The sequence below is a fragment of the Anser brachyrhynchus genome, assembly GCF_964034855.1.
Source record: "Anser brachyrhynchus genome assembly, chromosome: 18".
NCBI classification, from domain to species: domain Eukaryota; kingdom Metazoa; phylum Chordata; class Aves; order Anseriformes; family Anatidae; genus Anser; species Anser brachyrhynchus.
Genome location: NC_137711.1, coordinates 8,850,755 through 8,873,586, shown reverse-complemented (window position 1 = coordinate 8,873,586; position 22,832 = coordinate 8,850,755). Strand labels below are relative to the sequence as shown.

Genomic DNA, 22,832 nt, shown 5'->3' with positions numbered 1-22,832 from the left:
GTGGCTCGCGACCGTGCCGGGACCCCCGGTGCAGCAAAGTCCTTCCCCCTGCTTCCCTCTGCTCAGGAGCAAAGACTTTGCCAAAAGCCCTTTAGGTACTGACCTTCAGTCCCTCTTCCAGATTTCATCTGTTTCTGTTTTCCAGGCTCCAATGTCATCCAGATTTTATTTATTTATTTTTTTTTCCTGCAGCACCCGGGCTCTGTTTTTGCAGCCGTGGTTTCACAGCTTTGTGGCACCGGGGGATGCGATCTGGCTGCGTTTCCTTTATCTAGAAAACCAGTCAGTTGTCCAGCAGTCTCAAATCAGCAAGCCCGTTTTGCACTTTTTTTAAGCTTTTCCCATGATCTTAGTTTCCTTCCAGAGGAAGGGAAGTATGACTAGCACTGAAATATGGCTGTCCTCACTGTATTTCCCACTGCTTAGGAAGCAGGAAGGGTCTGAAGTCCTGTGAAGGAGTATTTTTTGTGACAATTCCTGTGTAATCAGCAGGGCTGGGTTCGTGGCGTCATCTACATGAAAGCCTGGGCGGAGGCGATGGGAACCAGTGTCAGGGTTTCCTTCCAGTGTCCCCCACGTCCCCTGCCAGGCACGCTGCCCCGCTCAGGGAGCCCCCCAGCCAGGTCAGCTCTTCCCGTGAGTTTATTACTTGCCAGCTCCCCATTTCTGAGCGATGGATGCTGTGTGCCTCAGTTTCCCCACCTGTAAAATGGTGATCATCGCACCTCTTCCTGGGGGATTGGCAACAGAAATGGTTTTGAGCAGAAGCGTAGGAACTCAGAAGCTGCAGGAAGCACACGAGTGGAAGGGAAAGTAATTGCAATAGCTTTTTAAAATGTATTTATTTGCTTAGAAAGGTGTGACCTGCCATTCCCTCACTTCCAAAATCTGCCTTTTTTGGGTTGTCATGCCTTTGTTTCTACATGTTATCCTGCATTGATGCTGCCTGTCTGAGAGGAGCTGCTACCAGGGCTGTGCTGTGCTTAGGGACAAAATGATGCCGTGGGGACGTGGGTGGTGGGGGCTGGCACCACGAGAGCCTCCACTTACACATAACACCAACCTGAAAAGGCTGGGAAGGGCATTTCATCCTCCATCGGCAGCAAGGAAAGATATTGGTTTCTCAAAAGAAGCGTTAGGTAGTTAATAACAGTATTTAGCTGCTCCTGCCTGGTACTTTTGGTCAGTGAGTCTCCAAGCATTTTATTAGAAGCGGCCACAGCTTTAAAGAGCTCTGTTTTCTAATTAAAACAGGAGGAGGAAAAGGAAGATGCTGTGGATGAATTACTTGCTTTTGTGAGCTAGATAATTTGATTCATGCAGCCACAGTGACTCATGCCACCTCGTCTGACCAAGTCTGATGCTCATAACTGCAGCAGATCGTGAGAATGATAAGAGAGCTGCTCAGAAAAACCTCGACTTGTGGGAGGAAGAAAATCTGCCCCAATACCTGCGTTCTTAGCAACCTGCGAGCAGACTGTACAGTGCTGCTCAAAGCTCGTGTGTGGATAGGAAAGTCCCCTTTCTGCCCTCGCCCGTCTTGATGAGGGATCTTGTAATGCCGGTGCCTTCCCTCTCCAAAAAAAATGGCATTTTTTTCTCCCATTAGGCTTTTTCTCCTTGCGGTGACTCCTAGGTTTTCTCTGCATTGCTGGGGTTTCACCAGCCTCAGAGAAAGTGGCTGCAGAAGAAAGGTTTGGAGAAAAATATTTAAAAAGTCAGGACGATAGCGCTCCTTCCATTAGTGGCAGCACAGCGATGGTGCCACGGGGGCAAGGGTTGAGGTTTCTTGCCAGCTATCGCGGCATCGTGCCACTTTGAGCTGGGTATCTACAAGTAGATGATCAGCAGATTTCACAGGCTGTGTTTTCGGGACAGGAAATCACTTCTAGGCCAGCAAAGCAGCTTTGCAGGAAGCTTGCTGCTCATCTGAAAAGCAGTGGCGGTGGAAGAAGAAGGGCTGAGCAGTCAGTGCCCTCGGTGGCCTGGGTTGGTTAGGGAACGAGGTGCTGTAGTATGGTGAGCAGAGCCACTTACTTCGAACCCTCCTGCAGCCGGTGGTTTGTAAACGGGGATCGTGTCTCGGGCAGCAGTTACTGTGTGAGATGTTCCGGAGGTCCCAGCTAGCAGGGAACTCCAGGTGAGTCCTGTGGTTAATAAACCTGGGTGAGACCCTTGGCTGTGTCAGCAAGGGAGCAGCAAGCACGAGAGACTTGCACTGAGAACAACGCAAGTGTACCGTGTTCCGCCCCATGTTTTAAAAGCAAATCCAACAACAAACACTTGTGGAAAGTTGGGACAAAGGAGCAAGAAAGCTGAATAAATGACTAAGAGGCCAAAGAAAATACCTGCCCCGGAGGACAGAAGGAACAGAACCCGATTCACTTACCAGGAGGAAGGTAGGTGACGTGAGCAGCGTGGCAGAGTGTCACCAGCAGGCTCAGGGTCCTTAGTCTCCAACATCTGCCAGGCAAGGGCAAAGCAGGGCCTCGCCGAAGCTGAATTGGGATGAGCAGTACCACACGTGCTTCTGAGGTGCTGCTGGGGAGCCCCAGGAAGGAGCTGCAGGGAGATGGATGCTCTGTCCCGTGGGGCTGGGTGCTCTCTTGCCACCTGTGGGGTTGCCTGCCTGTCCAGCACCTCAGCTCAGCACAAGCTTTGGGGTTCAGGGTGTAGCTAGCGAAGCAGAAGATGTGGTATTTGGTTGTTACGTGTGGACTGGATTAGTGAGTGATTTTTTTAGTCTTGTAAAGCCTCTGGCTAAATCAGATAAAAGTGCATGAAAATCTCCAGGAGAGAGAAGGATGGGCTTGTGTCCCCCGAAGGAAAGCCTGCTCCTTCACCGCGTAGCAGGCGCTGGGATTGCGCTCTGCGGGGCGAGTTGCTTACACACCTCCCTGCTTTAAATATTTGCTGTGAGAACTCTGGCTATTCCTGCGATTAGTCGTGGTGCTTTTCCATCTTCCTCTCCCCCTCCCAGTGCCTTAGGTGCACATGGGTGCAGTATTTACCCTTCTGGCAGCTGGTTGTAATGAAAATGAACTCTAATAGTCAGGTTATTACTTGACACTTCTTGGGGCCATTCTCCAGCCCTGTTGACTTGCTAAACCTTTATTAGCAGCAGGTATTAGATCCAGGGTGATTGCAGAGTGGCACAGCAGCCAAGCCGAACTGCCTGAACTCTTCTGCTGGAAAGCTTTGAGTATCTCGAGATGGGCAGATGTCACTGACGCTCACTACACGGGATCAATCAAGCAATATATATATTTTTTTCTAGTGATTTACTTCTTATTGCCTCCAGCGGGCCTCAGAAACAGTCCCCATCACCGTGCCACACAGTTCCCCGTGGGACGTGGAGCAGAGGGTGCCACCAAGTCCAAGCAGCAGGCCTGTGCTGAATCTTCTGAGGGTTATGGGGGGGGGAGACTCTGAACATTAAAAAGTGTGCTCAGTCCTTCCTAACATTAGCCCTATCGTATTTTTTTCCTTTTTACAGTATTGTTTTTGAGTTTGTCTTGATTAGTTCATTTTTTCCTTTTAAACTCGTTCTGGAGCCTTGCGATGAGGGTGCAGCAGGATCTGATGATCCTTACCAGCCTCCACAACAGCCCAATGTCGGTAACAGCTCCGGCAAGGGAGTCATCGACAGCTCCTAACAAAGCAGCTTTTACTCCTCTGGTAGCTCAGGCTAAATATCGCCAGCTATGTTTTACTCGCTTGGAATGGACTGCGGATGTGACCTGCATGCTAGCATCTGGCAAGAGAGAAACAAACCCACTTTCTTCTGAAAGTCAGTGCCAATGATGCAGGTCAGCCAGCACAGGGTCGGGTGTGACGGGGCAACAGCCGCTGCTCCTGCGAGCCTGCGAGTTGACGTGAGCACGGCACAGACCTGGGACAGAGAGCTGCAGCCCCCGCGGTGAATCCAGGTTGGTTCTTGGTCTCCTCTAGGAAATCCGGAGCAGGTAGGGCGTCCAGGCAGTGGGACTGTCAGGGAGACTTGCACCGATGTGTTTACGGACAGCATATCATGCGGGGATGTGTTTACATTTCCGTATTTGCAACTGCGCGGAGGTGCAAAGTGTGCTCCTCGCTGCACTGTTGTGGTGTGTTGGTTCCTGCCATCACCAAGTATGTAAGAAATGAAAGAGCTGAGCGCTTTTCTTTGTGAAAGAAGAAGAAAACCACTGCCTCTGCCTTAGAATACCATGCTTCTATTTTAAAGGTGCGTTCTCAAGGCTGGCTGAACAGTTCTCATGTTTTAAAATAATGCCTTTCTGTGTATTAAAACCTCAAGCTATTACCAGTATGTAAAACCTGGCTCAGGAGTGCCTTCTATTCTCCTATTATTATTATTTTTTTTTTTAACATGGAATTTCTTGAGTCTGGGAAATCGGTGCTGTTGGTTTCATTTTCTGGTTCACATACGCTGTTGGAGAGTCTGTGGTGTCTGCAGACTTCTTTGGAGGTGGGAGGGCTGTAAAATTAAAAGTATGACACATGTGATGAAGCCTGCACTTTCTGCAGTAATATACAGTAACAGTACCACGGCTTTGCATAGTATTTCTTTATGGTTCACCCCAGGTGGACTAAAACCCAAGCCCGTTAATTGCGCTTTTCCTGTTGATGTGTCTGGACGCATTTTCAGGGGTATCATCACTTTTAAAAGATGTTACAAAAGCGTGGGGTGGGGAGGATAAAAAGAGAGGGTCAAGAGGGCGAAATGTGAATCGGCGTGGGAGGGGAGAAACATCCGATGACGAGCAGAGGTGCACAAACCCAAAGAGGGCGAGACGTGGCGTGCAGGCTGATGTGCACGGCTCATGTCAGTGCCTGGAACCAACGTGTGCCTTGCTGCCCCGGGTCAGAGGGAGACGCTTTTGGTGCTGCCCCGAGCCTCCCCTGTTGCGTTGGTGCTGATTTTCCAGAGCTGCGGATGCGGCTCGGGGTCGGTAGCGCCGGGTGCCTGCTGGTAGTTAGCGCTCTGCTTCGGGTTTGGGAAAGAACAAAGAGGAGGATTGGGAGAGCTGCAGGGGTGGCACTGAGGAGGGCTTAGGGGTGCTTGAGAGCACCCGTGGCGTGACCCAGCAGCTTGGTGCCACCGCTCTGGTGGGGTGGCCTGGGTGGCTCGGTGAGGGTGCCACCGCCCGTGGCAGCCGCTGGGGGCTGGGAGGGACCCCTGGAGGATCCCTGCTTAGGGCCAGAAAAGGGGCATCCGGAGTCCTGTTTAGGGCCAGAAAAGGGGCATCCGGAGTCCTGTTTAGGGCCAGTAAAGGGGCATCCGGAGTCTTGTTTAGGGCCGGTAAAGGGGCTGTAGGAGGAGCCCTGTTTAGGGCCAGTAAAGGGACCTTGGGAGGAGCCCAGCTGAGGGCCAGCGAAGGGACCTCCAGCGTCCTGCTTAGCACCAGCAAAGGGACCTCCAGCGTCCTGCTTAGGGCCAGCAAAGGGACCTCTGGAGCCCTGCTCAGGACCACCGAAGGCACCTCCGGCAGCCGAAACCACCCCCTCACCCCCCCCCAGCGGCACCCCCCGCGCCCTCCTCCCCCCCGGGGCTGTGCGTGTGGGGCAGCCCTGAGACCCCCCCCCCCCTTCCCCAATCCCCCCAACCCCGTTCCCCCCCTTCCCCCAACCCCGCTCCCCCCCTTCCCCTAACCCCGCTCCCCCAGCCCCGTTCTCCGGGGGACCCGGGGACCCCCCCCCCCCTCTCCCCGGGGCCCCTGGGGCCGTGCGGGGCGGGCCGGCCGGGCTGACGGGCGCGGGGAGCAGCCAGTGGGCGGCGCGGGGCGGGCCGGGCCGGGCCGGGCCGGGCCGTGGCAGCGGGCCCGGGGCCGCGGGGAGGCGGCGGCTGCCGCTCGGCCTCCGCCATTCATTCGGCCGCGGGAGGCGGCGGCTGGAGGCAGCGGGGAGGAGGGATGGCCGACCCGGCCGTCAACGCCCAGCTGGAGGGCATCATCTCCGACTTCGAAGGTGGGGGGGCCCCGAGGGGAAGCGGGGGGGAGTGGGGGGGGGGGAACGGGTAAAAGTTGGGGGGGGGGGGCGGTGGGTCACCGGCGTTTTGTAGGGTTTTGAAACGGTGAGGGTCGGGTGGGGGGGGGACCCGGAGACCCGCCCGGGGTCCCACAGCTCTGCCCGGGACCCCACAGCCCTGCAGGGACACCTTAGCTTTCCCCCGGGGTCACACAGCCCTACTAGGACCCCACAGCTCTGTTGGGGTCCCACAGCCTTACCCGGGACCCTACAGTCCTATTGGGGTCCCACAGCCCTACCAGGATCCCACAGCCCTCCCCAAGACCCTACAGTCCTATTGGGGTCCCACAGCCCTACCAGGATCCCACAGCTCTCCCTGGGGTCCCACAGCCCTACTGGGGTCCCACAGCCCTACTGGGGTCCCACAGCTCTCCCTGGGGTCCCACAGCTCTCCCTGGGGTCCCACAGCCCTATTGGGGTCCCACAGCTCTCCCTGGGGTCCCACAGCCCTACTGGGGTCCCACAGCTCTCCCTGGGGTCCCACAGCTCTCCCTGGGGTCCCACAGCCCTATTGGGGTCCCACAGCCCTTCCCGTCCCCATCCCATCCCCTCCGACCCCCCGGAGCCGCAGCAGCTGCCTGGAGCCGCCAGCTGTGCGGGTCCAGCTGTGCGGGTCCAGCTGTGCGGGTCCGGCCGTGGGGCTCGGGAGGGCTGCGAAGGGGGAACGGGGACGAGCTCGTGCCCGGCTCTGCCTCGGCTCCGCGGCTTTGTCTGGAGGAGCAGCGCTGCGCCCCGCTGCTGGCTGCTAACGCAGGGTCCTGCGGGACGCCTCGCTTTCCTGCCTTGCCCCGGTTGCTTTCGGTGGGTTTTCAGCCGAGGACACGCGTGTGACGCAGTGAAAAGTTTGTGGATCCCCAGGCGTTGGCCCTGCAGTTGATTCCCAGATTTTGGATGCAAACACAGCTATAAAATAGCTGTGCTGCGGGTACTGGATCTGAGTTTCAAAAACGTCCGTAGCAGGAGCTGCCTGCGGCAGAAAGCTTTGGGTTTGTCTTGTGGCATGGCTCCAGCTGCCTGATAGCGTTGCACCGCTCCCCGCTGGGGTATCTCCTTGCAGTCCCCAGCGAGCTGGGGGGGAAGATGCCGGCGCCCCGGGCGGCTGCGGCTCTTGCCCAGCGCCTTGGGTTTTCAGGGAAGGGACAGGAAAAGAGGCTCGCGGAGGGGGTGCTGCTGCCAGCTGTGCGGGTTAAAGGCGGGCGAGAGGAGCGGGGGGGATTTGTCTGGAGCAGGCATCGAGAGGGCGGTTCGGGGGAGCTCATCTTCCGGAGCGGAGTTGTGGAAAAGCAGCAGCAGCGTCCCTGCACGCATGCACTCCCGCGTCCTGGCAGCGACCCAAGGCGAGCTTCGTGCAGCGGTTTTTAGCAAAAAGAAAAAAAAAAAAAAAAGAGAAGTCGTAGGGATCTGGGGGCCGCGATGAAAGCTTGTCCAGGGGCCGCGTGCGTTGCGATAGGCTGAGACAACTTCACCGCCTCCTGGCTAACTCCTTCGTGCTTTCCATGGAGGAGCAAAGTATTGTTTTTCCTGCTGGGTAGATGAGGAAGCCGAAAGCCCCGCGGTTCCTCTTCCAGGTTGGGCAGGAAACGAGTGGCAGGGCTGGGGTGTCAGCAGGCTGCTCCTGGGCTCTCGGGTGCCCTCGTCCTAAGATGCGGCCGCGTCCTGCCTCCTCTTTGTGCGGCCCCGGGCTCTGCCGCAGCGCCGGGGTGGGGGCGGAGGGTTAGCGGGAGGCCGAGGGAAGCCACATCCTGTAGGAAGGCCGGGGCCAGCGGGAACTGGGACAGGGAGCAGCCCAAATATCCGCGGGGTTGTTGCCCCAGGGCTCACGGGGATGTTTGTGACCCTTCTTTGGGGACTGGGGAGCGTCCCCTTGCAGGGCTCCGCACCGCTGATGTGGTTATATCTGTGGTTATACCAGGTCTCCTGCCTGCCCCTGTTGTGTTTAAATCCCCGAGGAAGGAGTAATTCCCAGCTTGGATATGGTAAAGGCTCTGCTGGGAGCCCTGGGGCTGCTTACTCCGGGCCATGCGTGTTCCTTGGCGAGGCTGAGCCATGTGCGGTGCCACTCTACGGTGTGCGGTGCCTTGCAGCCCCTGCCTATGCCCAGGGAGAGGCTGAGGAAACAGCAGCCCTGTGCAGCTGCAGCCAAAAAAAGGTCTGCCCTTGCCCTCGAGCAGGGATCCGGGGACTGTTTCACAGGTCAGTTAGTTCTCTGGGCTGCACAGCAGCATCCCTACAACAGGGCAGTTAATGACTGCCAGGGGGGTATCTCAGCCTGTGGCTGGGCAGCCAGAAACGCCACGAAACACCAGGTCAGCCGGCAGCCAGAGCCCCCTTGGCTCTTGCCAGTCACACGCCAGCGCCTCCCGACCCACCGGGGTTGCTCCTGCCGCCCTTCCTCCCCGCGGCTCGGCGCGGTGTAGGACCGCTGGGCTCCAGCGGCTCTGGGGCTTGGCTGCCATCTCCCCCAGCTCTGTGGGGGATGCAGGGGCCTTTTCGGAGAAGGGAAGAGTACCAAATACTCGTAGTTTAGCAGGCTGCGTGCTGTGTGCCCGGCGCTGCGGTGGGGCCAGCCACATCCAGGCAGCAGCGTGCCCACCTCGTGCTGAGCCTGCAGGCGCCGCAGGGGAGCCCTAACCCGGCTCGTTCCGCTGGCAAGGGCTTCCCCACCTTCAGCTGGAGGAGAGCAGCGTTAGGTCTGCGGTTTGCCAAGCTTTGCAGGACGTAAGTTACGGGTTTATAGATTTTGGCAGGTCTTCGGCAGCGCCGCTGGTTCAGCCGCGGCTGGGCCAGGACTTCCCAAGCTCGCCTCTGCCGGGGCTGCAGGAACCTGCCGCAGCGGGTCAAGGTGGGTGGTGGGACGTGGGCAGTGTGAGCGTCGTGTGAAGCCCAAACCATCCTGATCCTGCTCAGGGCGAGCGGTTCTGCAGCGTCAGTGTCCTCGGTGTTCAGCTGCGGGCCCTCGCTGTGGGACTGCAGAGGGGAGGATGCTCCCCTCGCTGCTGTTGGTTGCTTGTGGTGCTGCAGGGAGATAACTCCACGGTGCGGGCCTCCTGCTTCCTGCTACGAAGTTAAAAGCAGCGTGTGCGTGTGGCCTACTGTAAGGGGGAGAAGAGACGAGCTGCTCTCTTGGGAGCGAGGCTGCAGCCGAGGCTCCGGCGTGCTGGAAAGCGCTGATGGCGCTGGCAGCGGCGACGCCGCGCGCTCTTTGCCAGTGCTGTAGGTTAGCACCAGGCTCCTTGCTGTGTGATGAGGCTGAAGCACAACGTTTCCCAGGAGATGCAAGCTGCGAGTGGCAGTCGGTGCCGAGCGGGGCTGTCGTTGCAGAAATCGCCGGGTAGCGTGGCGGGGTCAGGCGCGACTTCCAGGGCTAGAGCCTGGGCTCGCAGCTCCGCTCCAGCAGAAACCGCCAGACAGCCTTCATCCACAGCGGTTAAGCCCCTGGGGAGCTTTCCCTGACTTACTCGTTCCCCTTGGCCCAACTCCGTGGATCTTGTGAAATCTGGGATAACGTTAGGAAGCCGAACCCCAAGCAGCCGGCGAGTGACGGGCTCGCTGGTGCCCAGACCTTGGCTCTGTGGGGCTGAGGGCACGGGGCTCCCAGCCCGCCAGCACGCCTCATTGCTGTTGGAAGGCTTCTCTCATCATCACTTCTGTTTTTCCTTCTCTGCTGTTGGCACCTTCCCCTCGGGTACACACTTCTCGTGCTGCCCGGCGAGCGCTGTTTCTAGTAGTTCAGCCACAGGCTTTGTCTCAATGAGGTCTTGAGCTGGGCTAAGTTACGTTGTGGTTTTGGGGGTCATTAAAGACGAAAAGAGGCGGCCAGGTTGCTTGCAGAAATTGCCTTTTCTGTGCCCGTGAATCTCACGGGCTCGTCCTTAGGGTTCTCCCAAGCAGAGACGCGGGTGGCTCGGGGGGCTGGCTCGGGGCTGGCGTCCCTGCTGCTCCCGGCGGCAGCTGCTGCCCGTGGAGGGCTCAGCCCCGCTGCTAATCTTAGCAGCAGCCCGCCGGAGGGATGGTCACGGTGTTATGTGGGTGATGTGCCTCGAATTCAATACAGGGAAAGGCCCCGGAGCGGGGCTGTCTCGTGTTTCCCTCAGTACCTCCCTGGATCCAGGCTCCTCCGTCCCTCCCGCGGGGGTTGTAGGCTCGGCTCTCGCCGGGGCTCGCAGGCGAGGGGCTGGGCTGGGGGCCGGGCTGCGTGACTCACGGCCCTGGCTGTGCGGAGGCTCAATGCCTGGAAAAGGAAATGCAAAAAGATCTTCGAGATTACATCGCGGATCATCGCAACCTGGGGAGCGAAGCGAAGCTCCTGGACTCCGGTTGTTGCGTTTCCTGGGCCATCCCAAAAAAACCTCATCCTGCAGCCGGTGCATCCGATGCTTCTTACCGCCGGAATGGTGCAGTTGGGGCTGGCACCGCTCTCCCAGCTGGTCGATCAGTTGTGTCCCGCTCCGAGACAGCCACCGCCTCCGACAGCCCCGAAGATGAGCTTCACAGACACTTCCGAGCCCGAGACAAAAGGACGGGCTGGCCGGGAGCTTTCTGCCCGATCAGCCCGTGGGGGAGAGGCAGGAGCTGGGGAAGGTGCCGGTGGGACGGCAGGAGCTGTGCCTCCCCCAGAGGAACCGGCCTTTCACGTGCCGAGTGGAAAAACTGCACCTGCCTGGCTACAGCAGCGGGGACCTGCAGTTGTGGCTTGTTTTCTTTTTTCCCCGTGCATATTTAGTTTCTTGGGAATACAGAGGCTGTGAGGGAGTGGGAACGGGAAGAACAGGACGTGGATCTCTCCATCCACGTGAGCGGGGCTCTGGGGATAGCCTCTGGCCCCGGTTAGGACGTAGGATCGTCCAGAGGTCGTTGTTTATAGCCAGCTTATGCAACGAGGGCTGGGCTGCGTGTCCTCGGGGACGGGCAACCACCGCAGCGCGGAGCAGGGCGTCCCTGGCGCCGTGTCAGCGGGGAGCGTTTCCAGCGTCGGCTGGTAGGGGCGAGCTCCTGCTGCCCGTCTGAGGTGTGTCCTGGGCAAAGCGAGCAGGGTGTCGCAGTAATTAGAAAGGAACCTTTCAAAGTGCTGGAGGGAAGGGACGGAGGGTGGACGGGTCTTTGTGCCAGGGCCAGGATAAGTGCTTTGGCTGCACAGCACTGCTGGTGCCTGGAGGGCAGTCAAGGTTTGGAGCACGTCTACCGAGTGCTCGCTGGTTTCTGGGATCTTGGTAGCATCTTTCCCTGAGCTAAAGGCTCACCTGAAACGTACTCGTTCTCTGCTCCTTGGTACCTCCCGTTGGTGGTTTATGGCAGCAGAGAGGGGGAAGCGCTCCTGGAGTGCTCTGGGTCACGCTGTTGTGTCCAAGGGACCACGTCCACATCCCTTGGCTAACAAATGCCAGCAAACCCGCTGCTGAGCGAGCATCCTGACGCCTCCGGGTGCCCTGCGGCCCCGCTGTCTGCTGCTGGTTCCATTTCTGCTTTGCAGCCCTTCCTCGCAGGGAGCCCCTCAGCCCCTTTTCCCAGGAGCCAGACGCCAGACAGCAGCCACGAGAGCCTGCACTGGGACTTGTCATAAATCCAGAGGCAATAATGGAGGCTTCAGAGCCCGTAATCACCCCAGATATTCACGTTTCTAGCTCTGATATTTGATATTTAAGGCGCTGTCTTTCTGCAGTGCCATGACATAGGCTCTTCCCCTTCCCCTCCCTCCGTCCTCGTGCTGCAGCGAGCCCTGCAGGGCACCTCCTGGCCGTCAGGGCTGGGCCGGGGAGGCAGCAGTGATGCTGAGTCCTCGTTTGGAGCCCGCAAAGCGAGCCGATGGGTCTGAGGCCGCTTGCTGATGGGGCCGTGTCTTTTCGGTGGGGGCAGTGTCCATCAGGGGCCTCTTTGTGGGGCAGGGCCGGGTTGCACCGCCGTGCCCTTTGGCACAGGGCTGGGGTTGTGTCGTGGCCACCTCTTGTTCCCCACTTATAGGGTGCCCTTTGGTGCTGGCACCCCTCTGCTTTGTCTGTGGGGGCACGGCACCCACCCGCTGTGCCGCTGAGCCCTCCCTGCCCCAAAGGGGCACCCTCGGGCGCTGACCGTGTGCCTCGTTGTCCTTGGCTCGTTCCAAAAAGCTGCCCCCCGTTGAAGGAGAGCTCTCAGCTCCCGACGCCGTGACTCAGCCTTTTACCGTGATCGCTTCTGCGAGGCTGTTGGACGGCGCTCAGCCCTCGGGGCTCCTGGGGACGCCTCGGAGCGGGCACCACGGGTCCCTCCGGGCCGGCTCGCGGCTGGTCTGGTGGCAGTGCCGCCTGTCCCCCGCGTCCCCCAGCGCTGCGACAGAGGCCCTGGTGGTGGCACCCGAGTTAAGGTCACGTTGGCCTGGGGACATCTCCACGAGGTGCTGCTGCTCCTCGGGTGGCCCTGCAGACAACGGCCGGCACCCAGGGGTGGTCTTGGTGTCGGCAGCACCAACGCTGGGGAGTTCTTTGGTGTTATTTGGGCGAAGCTGCCGTGGGTTGGTATTTGGGGTACCTGCGCTCGCAGGTTGGTTCCTTGGGGTCAGCAGGAAGGGAGCTGTGTCTGCAGTCACCCCTGGTGGAGGTGCCCCCCTCCTCTAACCGTTTGTGCTGATTTATCCTTTTCTGTAGCATTTTAACCAGCGTGTTGCAACTCCGCCCGCCGGAGGACGGATAATCAAGCTGAGATTTAATCACCTAATGATTTAATCAGTTTAATCACCCGGCGCCCTGTCCCCGAGGCTCGTTGCCCACCTGAGTCACTCCTGATGTCCCCTCTGTGTGCCTGGCCGGGGCCGTGACTCATCCCCAGCCACGTCTGGCAGAGCCTCTGACGCCGCTCAGTGCTTTTGGCTTCCTCAAGGCAGCTGTGCGGGGCCCTGCTTGCTCTTAACCCTTCGCAGCGTTGGTGCCCTGCAAGCCAGCGCCGAAGCTGGCGGTGGTCTGGGGGCTGCAGGACCGTCTGCACCACGATTTGGCCCCCTGGGCAATAACTGCAAAGCATTTTAGAAATCCCGGCGGATCAAACCAAAGCCGCAGTCCCCTGGGAGGCAGGGAGGATTTATTTCCCTCTTCCCTCTCCCCTCCTGAAAGGAAACTGGAGCACGGACCGGAGGCAAAAGCTGTGCGGAGAGCCGGTAATGCGATCTGTGGGGCTGGGTGCCCTGTTCTGCGCGGGGTTGTCTGCGCGAAGCCGAAACATTCGTTTCATAAGGGAAGTCAAATAGCTGGTCAGATCTGGAAGCATTTTGCTGAGGGTTAGTGGTTATATAAAACAGAGTGCAACGGAGAATCGAAGCTAAAACCTTTCTAGAGCTCCCTTATAGGGACTGGAAATCTGGGATTTTGACTTAATCTGAGTGTGGATTATTATTTTTTTTCTATTCTTAGTTCCAACTTTGCTCTTGCGTGCTGATAAATGGCTGGGTCTGCTGCCTCGCTCTCTGAGGCTGTCTTTGTAATTTGCTGAACAGGAGCGAAATGCTGCTCGAAAGGCTTTGGTTAGCGGCAGAGCTCTGAACTTGCATTTATCCCCAAATTTCCTCCCTAATTCAGTTCTTGTTACGGTTTGCACGGTTTACAAAGCACTGCATGGTGACAGCGCGTCGCCGCTGATGTCTTCCTGTGTCAGGCCGTGAAATCTGTGGAAACTTGTCATTAACGCTGGTTTTGAAGTCAAAGGAACGGTTTGTGTTCGCATAAACCATTCACGGCAGCAGATCACGATTATATAGGTGTGTTTGTGGCAGCAAACCTATTTTTTATGGCAAAAAAAGGGCACAAAACCTCCCGGTGCAAGCCCGGGGCAGGACCCAGCAATCCTGACCTCTCCCCTCGCCTTACCCCAAATGACCGGCAGCTTTGGGAAAGTCGCTGAAGCTTCTCGCCTTCGTTTCCCCAGAGGTAAGAGGGGGACCCGAACCTCTTGTGCTGCTTCGGAGCTGCAAGTCTTGAAGCTCGTGAAGCCCTTGGGAGGGCAGCGCTGGCACGGGGGCTCCGCAGGCTGCCGGCTCTCGGGACTTGCCCGTCCCAGCTGGGTCCTGGCACCGCCGGGAGCCCCCTGCCGCGAGGAGGGGTGGACGCGTGCCCCGCTGCAGGAGCTTTGGGGCTCATGCGCGCCGTACGCGTGGCCTGTGGGTGCATGCAGAGCATCGTGCTCGTTCCCGTAGCCGAGGCGTCTCGCTCCTGAAGGCATCCTGGATGCTGTGGGTGCTGGTAGCTCCCTGTCAGCATCCCGGGCAGTGGTTTTGGGTAAGCAGCGCTAAAAACCAAAGCCGGGTGTCCCCACGGTGCCACGGGGAGGATGCCAGCGGGGCCAGTGGAGGCAGGGAGCTTCCTGCTGCCGGGGGACGGGGCTCCGGGCAGCTGGGATGGCCACGAACAGTTACTGGCATGGGGTCTGGGGGGGCCCGCTGAAAGAGGACACCTGCGGCCGCTGCCTCCCCCTTTTTCCTCCCCGGGAACAGGAGGTCGCCATCTGGTAGCAGTTTAGAGAAAGTCAGCGCTCTGAAACGAGCCCATTGTATCGTGTGAAACACCGGGGCGACTGGCTGGCCTATTCCCATAAGGCTCTTATGTGTCTGAAAGCGCAAGGAAAGCTTTCAGTGCTTAAGCAAGCAAGCAAATGTAACCCCTGGGTTACAGAAACCATGTGAGGGGCAGAGGATGTTTAATGGGAAGCAGCTCAGCACCGCGGCAGAGCCCGGGGCTCAAGTTGCAAAGCAGCTAGCGCAGGTCCGGGAGGAGCCAGCATCCCTCTCTGTTTATTTTGGTCTCCTCCAGAGCTCTGTGCATAGAGGTTTCCTTGTGTAAAGCATCCCCTCGACTGTTACTTGGGGTATTCTGTTTAAAAGGAAAAGGAAAGAAAGAAGGAGCAGATGTCGCTCTGCTGACGGCCCCTTCCCACATGCTGCCCGGGGCAGGACGAGCCGCGTCGCCCCCGGTTCCCAGCACCCGCAGGGATGCTCGGAGCCCTGGGGCAGGAGCCACCGAGCCCTTCGTGTCCCCCGGGCGCCTTTGCCTCGATCCCAGGGCTTGGGACGTGGTGGGGGACCCTCCTGCAGGGAGGGGAGCGATGAGACGTGACCCCCAACCTGGAGGGGAGCAATGAGACACGACCCCCAGCCCTGCCACTTGCCTGTGGCTTCTCTGGAAGCTCTTGGCTGTTGTCGTATGTGCTTCTGGGGTCTGAACCAGACCTCCGCCCCCTCTCGCCAGTTTGCAGGATCCCCCGAGGAGCAGCTTTAACCACCGCCGGGACCTGACCGTGGTGCGACCGGGAGGGCGCAGCAGCCACGCCGTGCGAGCATCCCCAGCACACAGCGGACGGGGACACGAGCGCTTCACTGCTTCTCTGGCGGTGCTCGAGCCCGGGATGAAGGCGTGCGTGTCTTGTCCCCAGCGCCAGGCTGCCGGGGAGCAGCCCAGGGGCATTGCAGCCGCTTGGCTCGAGCCCCCTGGGTGGCAGAGGCAGGGCAGAGGGGACGGAGGTACCGGGACGGGACGCGGCCGTGCCAGGAGGGGCGCGGGAGGGAAGCGGTGATTCCAGAACGGGGCTTTAAGCAGGGGGAAAGCATCGGCAGCAGGAAGAAATCGTGAAACTTGAAGTACGGATTTGCTTTCTTCCATGTGTCAAAACATTTTCGGAGGATAAAATTACTTCGCAGAGCAGCGACGGCCCCCGCGCGCGCTGGCGTTTAGTCCAGCGGGGCTGCCAAGCTGGGGGGTCGAGGCCGGGGGCTCGCAGGAGCTGCGGTTGTGTGCAGGCGGAGGGCAGCAGGTGCTGCCGCGCCGAGCCCCACGTGCCAGGATTAGTGTGGGGGCTGCCCGGCTGTCCCTGCCTCCAGGGGTTCGGGAAGGGGCCGAGCGAGCGATCCGCAGCCCAGGCACAGGGGTCGTGCTGCCCGGGTTGGGTTGGCACCGAAAGGGAGCACTTGGGAACCTCGCTTTAGGGGATTTCCAGCTTGTTGTGCTGTGGGACGGGAGCCACTGCCTTCCCGCGGCACGGATTGAGGCAGTGGCTGCCGGAATTGGGTTGGAATCGGTTAAAAGGAAACGCGTGCAAATGACAACCCCGCTTGGCGCTCACGCCCCGCGGCGCAGGCACCTCGAGAGGAAGAGGAGGAAGGGCGATGCTCCGCGCCTCCACCACCAGCCAGCGGGAGGGATGCTGCCGGTGGGGCAGGGGAAGCCCTGCTAACACCAAACAGCCCCAGGAAAACGTCACGGTGGGGATATAACCCTGCAGCAGGGCCGTCCCGCTCCCTGGAGTCCTCCGTCAGGGACGTGGCCCTGGAGCCTGCGGGGACCCCGGGCACTGCCCACGGCTGCCAGCGGGGCCCCAGCACCATGCGGAGCCGGCCTCGGGCTCCTGTTGTTTTAATTAATACGCCAGCTTCCCCGCAGGAAGCCGGGGGAGGGTCCTGCGGAGCAGAGGCTGTTTGCTTTCCTTTCTTGGCTCTGGACAGGACAGGCTATTTTTAAGCTTTTCTCTCTTTTTTTTTTTTTATATTTATTTTTTTGGCCGTTGTTTTGCTTCCCAAGCTCTTTCTCTTTTCTGCGCGAGGAGCAGGAGCGAGGCGATGCTGCGCAGGGGAGCTCCGGCCGGGCTGGGGACCGATGTCACCGGCGGTGGCATCCCTGAGGACCCCCCTCGGGACCCCCTCGCTGCTGCTCCGGGGCGCAGTGTGGGCATGGGAAGCGGTATTTGGATGGTTCCAATCCTCTGTGCCCCTAATCACGGCTTTGCAGCTCTTCCTTAGACTTCGGGAACCCCCTTTGTGTCTGGGCTTTGACCTTTTCCTCATTTTTTTGCAGCGGGGCCCAGAAAGACCTGGAGAAAAGCCATTGCTGGGTGTTGTACCCAGGCCAGCCCTGAGATAAGGGCAGGGGATGGCTGCGCTCCAGGGGCCGTGCTGCGGGTGCGGGTTTGCCCCGGCCTTAGGGCGCTTGGAGAGGTTTGAGGGCAGCAGAATGGGCTGCAGGCAGCGGCTCCTGCGCTGCCACCGTGTTCCTCCCCGCCAGGTCACTGCTGCCCTCGTTCCTTTCCACACTGGCAAATCCCACGGGGGCTGAAGGGAGCTGGGATGATGGGTGGCTCACACCGCAAACCCCGGAGGTCAGCGGGGCTCTTCGTATCCAAAACTCGCCGCCAGCTCAGGAAGAAATCCCCGGGCCGCGTGGTGCAGAGAAATTTCCAGAGGGACGTTCACAAAGCGGAGAGACTCGCCAGCGTTTCCTTCGCTATCGGGTTCCTTGAGAGCATTTGCTTCAGACGTCTGCTGCCCCAGACACGTCTGTCACTAGGCTGCTTTGTGGAGAGGAATAAAACGCGACGGAGTTGGCTGGCAGGGGGAATGACGAGCAGGTTTTAAAAGCCTGAAGCGGACAAAACCGTGATGCGAAACCTGAGGGAACCGGTGCCACGTGGCCATGTCCTCTGCCGATGTCCCCTTCCCCGTGTGGCTCTGCCTGGGGACAGGAGGGGCTGCTCCCAGGATGTCCCTGCTGCTCCCCTTGCTGCCTGCAAAGTGCAGCCAGGGCTCGATCTGCGGCGTTTGAAACTTGGGGGTTCGGGGCAGGTGGCTAAAATGTGATTAGGGGCACGATGGGGAGTGGGAGTGGTGAAGTCTGCGCTCCCACTCGGTTTTGGAGAGCTTCGGACCCGTCAGAGCAGTTCTCCGGCTGGGGCTGCTTTAAATTGGTCGCTTGTTCTTGGGTGCTGATAACCGGGGGTTGGACGCAGCTCTGCAGTGCCTGCCGTGTGCAGCCTTGTAGGGGATTCAGAAAACAGAGCAGATAAAATGGAGGAAAACGGTTTCCTCGCCAGCTTCTCGATTTCCTCCCCGCAGGTGCGGTGGCCCCACAGGTGGCAGCCCCCGCGTGGCTCTGGCTGTGCCGCGGGTAACATCCCCTCTCCGTGGGGCAGGACCATTCCCCGTCCTCCGGTTTGCTTCCTGCCCCCTGCCCCTCCTGCCCCTGGGTGTTTTGAGGTGCAGGGTTTGTCGCTGCTAGTTGGCCCCCCGGGGCCCCTCCCGTCATTACTGTGTTACTGGGGGGGCACAAACGAGCAGCTCGGATGCCGTGCCCGAGCGGCACCGCAGGGTCTCCAGGCTCGGGCGGCCTCTCTGCATGTCCTGCCCCTGGCAGGAACCCGTCCCGTGCACGCTGTTGCTTCTCAGTGTTTCCCGTGTGGGATTTTAGGCTGCAGAGGGGACACAGAGGTGTGTGTCCATGCCCACATCCGTATGTCCCTTTGGGCTGGTTCCTGGGCACGGAGGGCTCCCAGCAGCCGCTTTTGCGGGGTCACTCACACAGAGCGTCCTGGGGGGGCTCCTGCTCCCAGCCAGCGTTCGTATTTAATAGTTCTGCGGGTATTCCCCCTGAAAAGGGAAGACAGCCCAAAGCCGTGCGTGTCAGCAGCTGCGATTGCGATCTGCTGGCGGAGCGGAGCCGAGTGGCTGCCACGTGGCCGCTTCCCTGCCCCTGCTTGCAGCCGGCAGCCGCGGCAGCTGCCTCCCATGGCCGAGCCCGGGGCTGCTCCCCGGTGTGCGACGTGTCCGGGGCGCTGCAGCTCCTCCTGAGCTGCCGGAGAAGGGGGGACTGGGGGTGGCAGGATGGCAAGGGGTGAGGGAAAGCCGTGAGCAAGGCTCTCCCCCATCCCCGGCATCCCGTGGGATCTCAGGGCGGATTTTAAAGGCGGTTTCTTGCTGGTGTTGCTCTGTTGGTTTAAAGGATGCAGGGAATTGTCACTGAGGCGTGCGTCGGGCTGCCCGGGCTGCTCAGCCTTGCACGGCCCAGCCCGACCTTGCCTCGCATCGCAGAGGGGAGCATCAGCCTGCAGGTGGGGGCTTCCTTTGGTGGTGCTCTCTGTCCCCTCTGCAGCTCAGAGCCAGCGAGCTGAAGGTCCGGCACCGTCAGGTTTCCTTAGAAAGGTTCCCGGCTTTGGGGGTTTTGAGGTTTTCAGTCTTTGGCAGCCTGTGGGGACCCGTGCGCCAGGTGGAGCCAGACGGCAGGGACGTGTGCGGGTGTCTGTGCCACCTGCTGCCGACCTGGGCGTCCACCTTAGGGCAGCACGTGGCTCGGGTGGTGGCGGGAGCGGTGTCAGAGCCGGCCTGGTGCTGAAAGTGGGGCTCTGCTGCCTCTGGAAGCGTTAAGTGGGAAATCCTCTCTTGAATCTCACTGCTAACTGGTGTTGCATCTCTCTCTCTCTCTCTCTGCCCCTTAATTTCCCCGTTGGTATAACGGGGGTGATGCTGTTTAGATTTTAGGATGTCCCCAGCCCCTCCTGGTTTGCCCCTTCCTTGCACTGGGGGTCTCCTGCTGTTGTTTTTAAAGCACTGCAGCCTTTGGCTGAGATGGACTCCGGGGTTGTTTTTAAGGATACGCGCTCCTGTGACTGCCACCTTTGTTTTTGTTGCCGTGTTATTTGGGTTCAGGGCTCTTCGGAGATTGTTTTCACGTTCCGGACGAGGATTTTGCTGGCAGCGGTCACCGGGAAGCCGGTGTTTATCTGCGCATCCTCTGGACGCGAGAGGCAAAGGAAAGCGCTCGGAGCGGGGCCGCTGAGCCCTGGGCTGTGCCGTGATGGGGAGCGGGGTCGGGTGGGCGGGGGGGCGGTGTAGGGGAGGCTGGCACTCCGGGTTACGCTTCTGGGGTTGAATTTCCTGGTCCAAGTTCCAGCTTTGCCTCTGGGTTTGTAGCTCCTCTGAAGAGGCAGAGCCTGGCCCTCAGTCCCCAGAGGCAGTCAATGGGGCCGTGAATCCTCGCATGGCACCAGGGAGGAGCAGCAACAGGGCCACAAGTCTCAGACGGTTCCTGTAAGTGTCCCTTGAGATGCATAGATGGCCGGTAACTAAATTTTGCATTCCCGTTAATGTCTTTCAGCTCTGAAAAGATCTTTTGAGGTCGAGGAGGTAGATCAGTCTTCAAATTCCTCCACCCCACAAAGACGGACCCCGAACCCCCTCCTCAGGTCCACGGTGTCCAGCTCCACGCAGAAGTTTCAGGAACTGGGTGCGAGGAATTCGGAGCCGCCTGCCAGGCATGCAGACCCCACGGGCCAGCGATCCCCCAAGCCCTCTCTGAGGAGAGTGGAGCTCTCCGGACCCAAACTGCCCGAGCCGGTGTCCAGAAGAACAGAAATCTCCATTGACATCTCATCCAAGCAGGTGGAGAACTCCACCTCGGGCTTGTCGAGGTTTGGCCTCAAACGAGCAGATGTGCTGGGGCACAAACCCCCGGAGCCCACCCCGCGGAGGACTGAGATCACGCTCGGCAAGCCCCAGGAGCCAGGGCTCCGCAGGGCGGAGGCGCCAGCCTCAAAGATCCCCGAGATGCCCCAGCGCCGAGCCGAGATGGCCAACGCTGCCCTGCCCGACGTGGCCACCAAGCGAGTGGAAATTCAGGTAGCCAAGGCTGCCGAGCTGCCAGCCCCACCGGCGCGGCAGGCCGAGGGGTTGGAGCCTGCCCCGGCCCCGCAGCCGCCCCAGGCAGAGCCAAAACCGCAGCCAGTGCTGGTCGAGAGCCCACCGAAGAGAGAAGAGGGTGAGTACAGCTGCGGACGGGGGTGGGAGGCTGGCTCGCGGCTGCCTTCGCTCCGGGTTAAACGTCTGTGCAGGGTGCTGAGCCCGGAGCGCTGCTGACGGCTGCTCCTCCAGCCCAGGCAGCGATGGCTTTCGGGGCTGGGCTCGGCTCTGGGCTCACGCGTGTCTAACTACACGGCCGTTACGCTTGGTTTTATTCGGGCTGAAAGAGCTGTCAGTTGGAATAAGAGACGCTATCGAGCCCCGAAGAAATAAAATGGGAGAGTGCCAAAAGCGCGCCGCTTGCAGAAAAGGGCGCTCGGGCCAGCTCGGGCTGTGCCTGCAGACCCAGCGCCCGCGCAGCGCCCAGAGCAGCCTCTGGTGGGGCGGGGAACGAGCAGGTTGCGGGGGTGTCGCTGGGATGGTTTTGGTTCATCTTGTTGCTGGGGTTGTGGGGCAGAAACAGCCTCCTGGTTAGCAGGGGGCAGGGTGTTTTGTTCTCCTGGCCGCTGGAGCCAAAAGCCTGATAACAGCACGGACCAGAGCCACTGTGACCCGCGAGCCCTGCCTCACGTTGGCTGCGTCTTGTTTTCCGCTCAGCCTCTGTTGGGCACCGAAGGTGGTGTCCCTCGGGCTCCAGCTGAGGTCTGAGCGCGACTTCAGTGGTGGCTCAGCCTGGGCCGCCCCGCCAGGCGCTCTGTCCCCAGCACCGGTGTGGATGATGCCCAGGACCCGTTTTTTTCCCTGCGCTTGGCCTCATCCTGCTGGGTTTGGGCTGCGGGGAGCTCCCCGGGCTCTGGACTGCAGACAGTTGGGCGCTTTAAGAGCAGGAGACCATCTCAGCTGCCGAATCCCCCAGCTGCCCAGGGGGGAAAGGGAGGGCTCTTTGCATCAAAAAGGACTCCAGAAACCCGGGGCAGCTGCTGGGGATGAGTTTTACCAAAGAGCCCAGCTGTCTGGGGTCTGCCTTACAGGGCAGGACAGCCTGGCACTGCCACAAAAGGGGCTTTCAGGCTAAATACGGCCGAGAAGAGCCAGAAGCAAAGCTGCAGGAGCAGGAAGGGCTCTGGCTGCTTCTCCCCCCGGTCAGCGTGGGCACGCAGCCCGGAGCCCCTGCCCCTCGCCCACCCGGGGGTGATGCCGGGCAGGGGGCGGCATCTCTGCCTGCTGCTGACACAGGAATTTGGGGGGCTGCACCCTGGGGGTGCCCCGCGGGTGGGTGCAGGGGCGTGCAGCCCTGCTCCCTCTCGGTGTGGGGCACCCGAGGGATGCTCGCGTGGCACAGACGCCCCGGGACTGCTCGCCTTGCGGCTCCCTCGCGCCGGCAGCTGAGCTGGGGGTGCCGTGAGCAGCCCCCAGCCCCGTGCCGGGACACGCAGCCCCCGGCTGCTGGTGCTCAGCTGCGCTCCCTCGTGCTGAACCCCTTGTCCCAGCCCTGCTGCCTGCGCTGGAGGTATGCGGGAGAGCACGTTGTGCGGGAAGAGGGCAGCTGGAGGAGAAGGGCCATCGCCAGAGGGGTTCGGAACAAACCACAGAGGCAAGCAGCAATCAGAGCTGAGCCTCGTTAAGGTGGGGGGCTGAGACCGCTGGGGAGCAGCGGTTCTCAAGGGGGGAGCAGCGCAGGTGGGGCCTCGGTGGGGCACAGGAACACGAAATACTGCTCCCCACCTCTGCTTGCCCCCCCTGCCTCCTCCTCACGCTCTGCTGCACGCCCCGAGGAGCAATGCCTGCTTCCCTGCAGGGCTTAGTGTTGGGTCTGAGCGGTTGGTGACGGGGCCACAGGCCACAAGAGTGGCTAGGACGCGCTGGGCGAGGAGGTGACGGGGATTGCTGTGCTCAGAGAGGGTCAGAGGAGCTGGGGCAAGGTTTTGCACTGGGCAAACGCAAGGGGAGAACATGCCAAGGGGAGAGAGAGGCACGAGCAATTAAAAATGGTGCTGGGAAGTGCTGCTCCCAGAACTGCGGGCTGCGGGGCGGTGCCAGGGGCGGGCGTTTCCTTTGGGTTTTGGTGCTTGGAAATGCCCGCACTTTGTTGCGGGGTGGGTGCCTGCACCCAGCCTTTCCAATGCTTCTTGCGGAGCCCCAGGACACTGAGCGTGACCTCCCTCCAGCTGGAGGCACCCGGCTTCCCCGAGGGCTCTCCGTTATGGGACCTTCCCCGTGCTCAGAGCTGGGTGGTGGCGATGCTTTCGCTGTCTGGGTGAAGGCGTACGTGCTGCCTCACCCCTGGTGCTGCGGCAGGCAGGAGCTGCACTCGCTGCCGCGCCAGAAATCCTCCTGGTGCCATCTCCAGGAC

At 60.3% G+C, this 22,832-nt stretch overlaps 1 protein-coding gene across 8 annotated transcripts in view; it reads left to right on the top strand.

Annotated features, from left to right (window-relative positions):
• SEPTIN9 (septin 9) overlaps positions 1-22,832 on the top strand; it is a 129,509-nt gene that overhangs the window by 59,046 nt on the left and 47,631 nt on the right. For 6 of the 8 annotated variants that reach the window (XM_080560669.1, XM_080560666.1, XM_080560670.1 and 3 more), the window contains one exon: positions 19,899-20,558. In XM_080560669.1, coding sequence (XP_080416795.1) covers positions 19,899-20,558 — 660 coding nt within the window. Of the gene's footprint in view, positions 1-5,785; positions 5,968-16,579; positions 16,716-19,898; positions 20,559-22,832 lie in introns of those variants that run through there. The other 2 variants (XM_080560667.1, XM_080560660.1) reach the window with 2 other exon arrangements.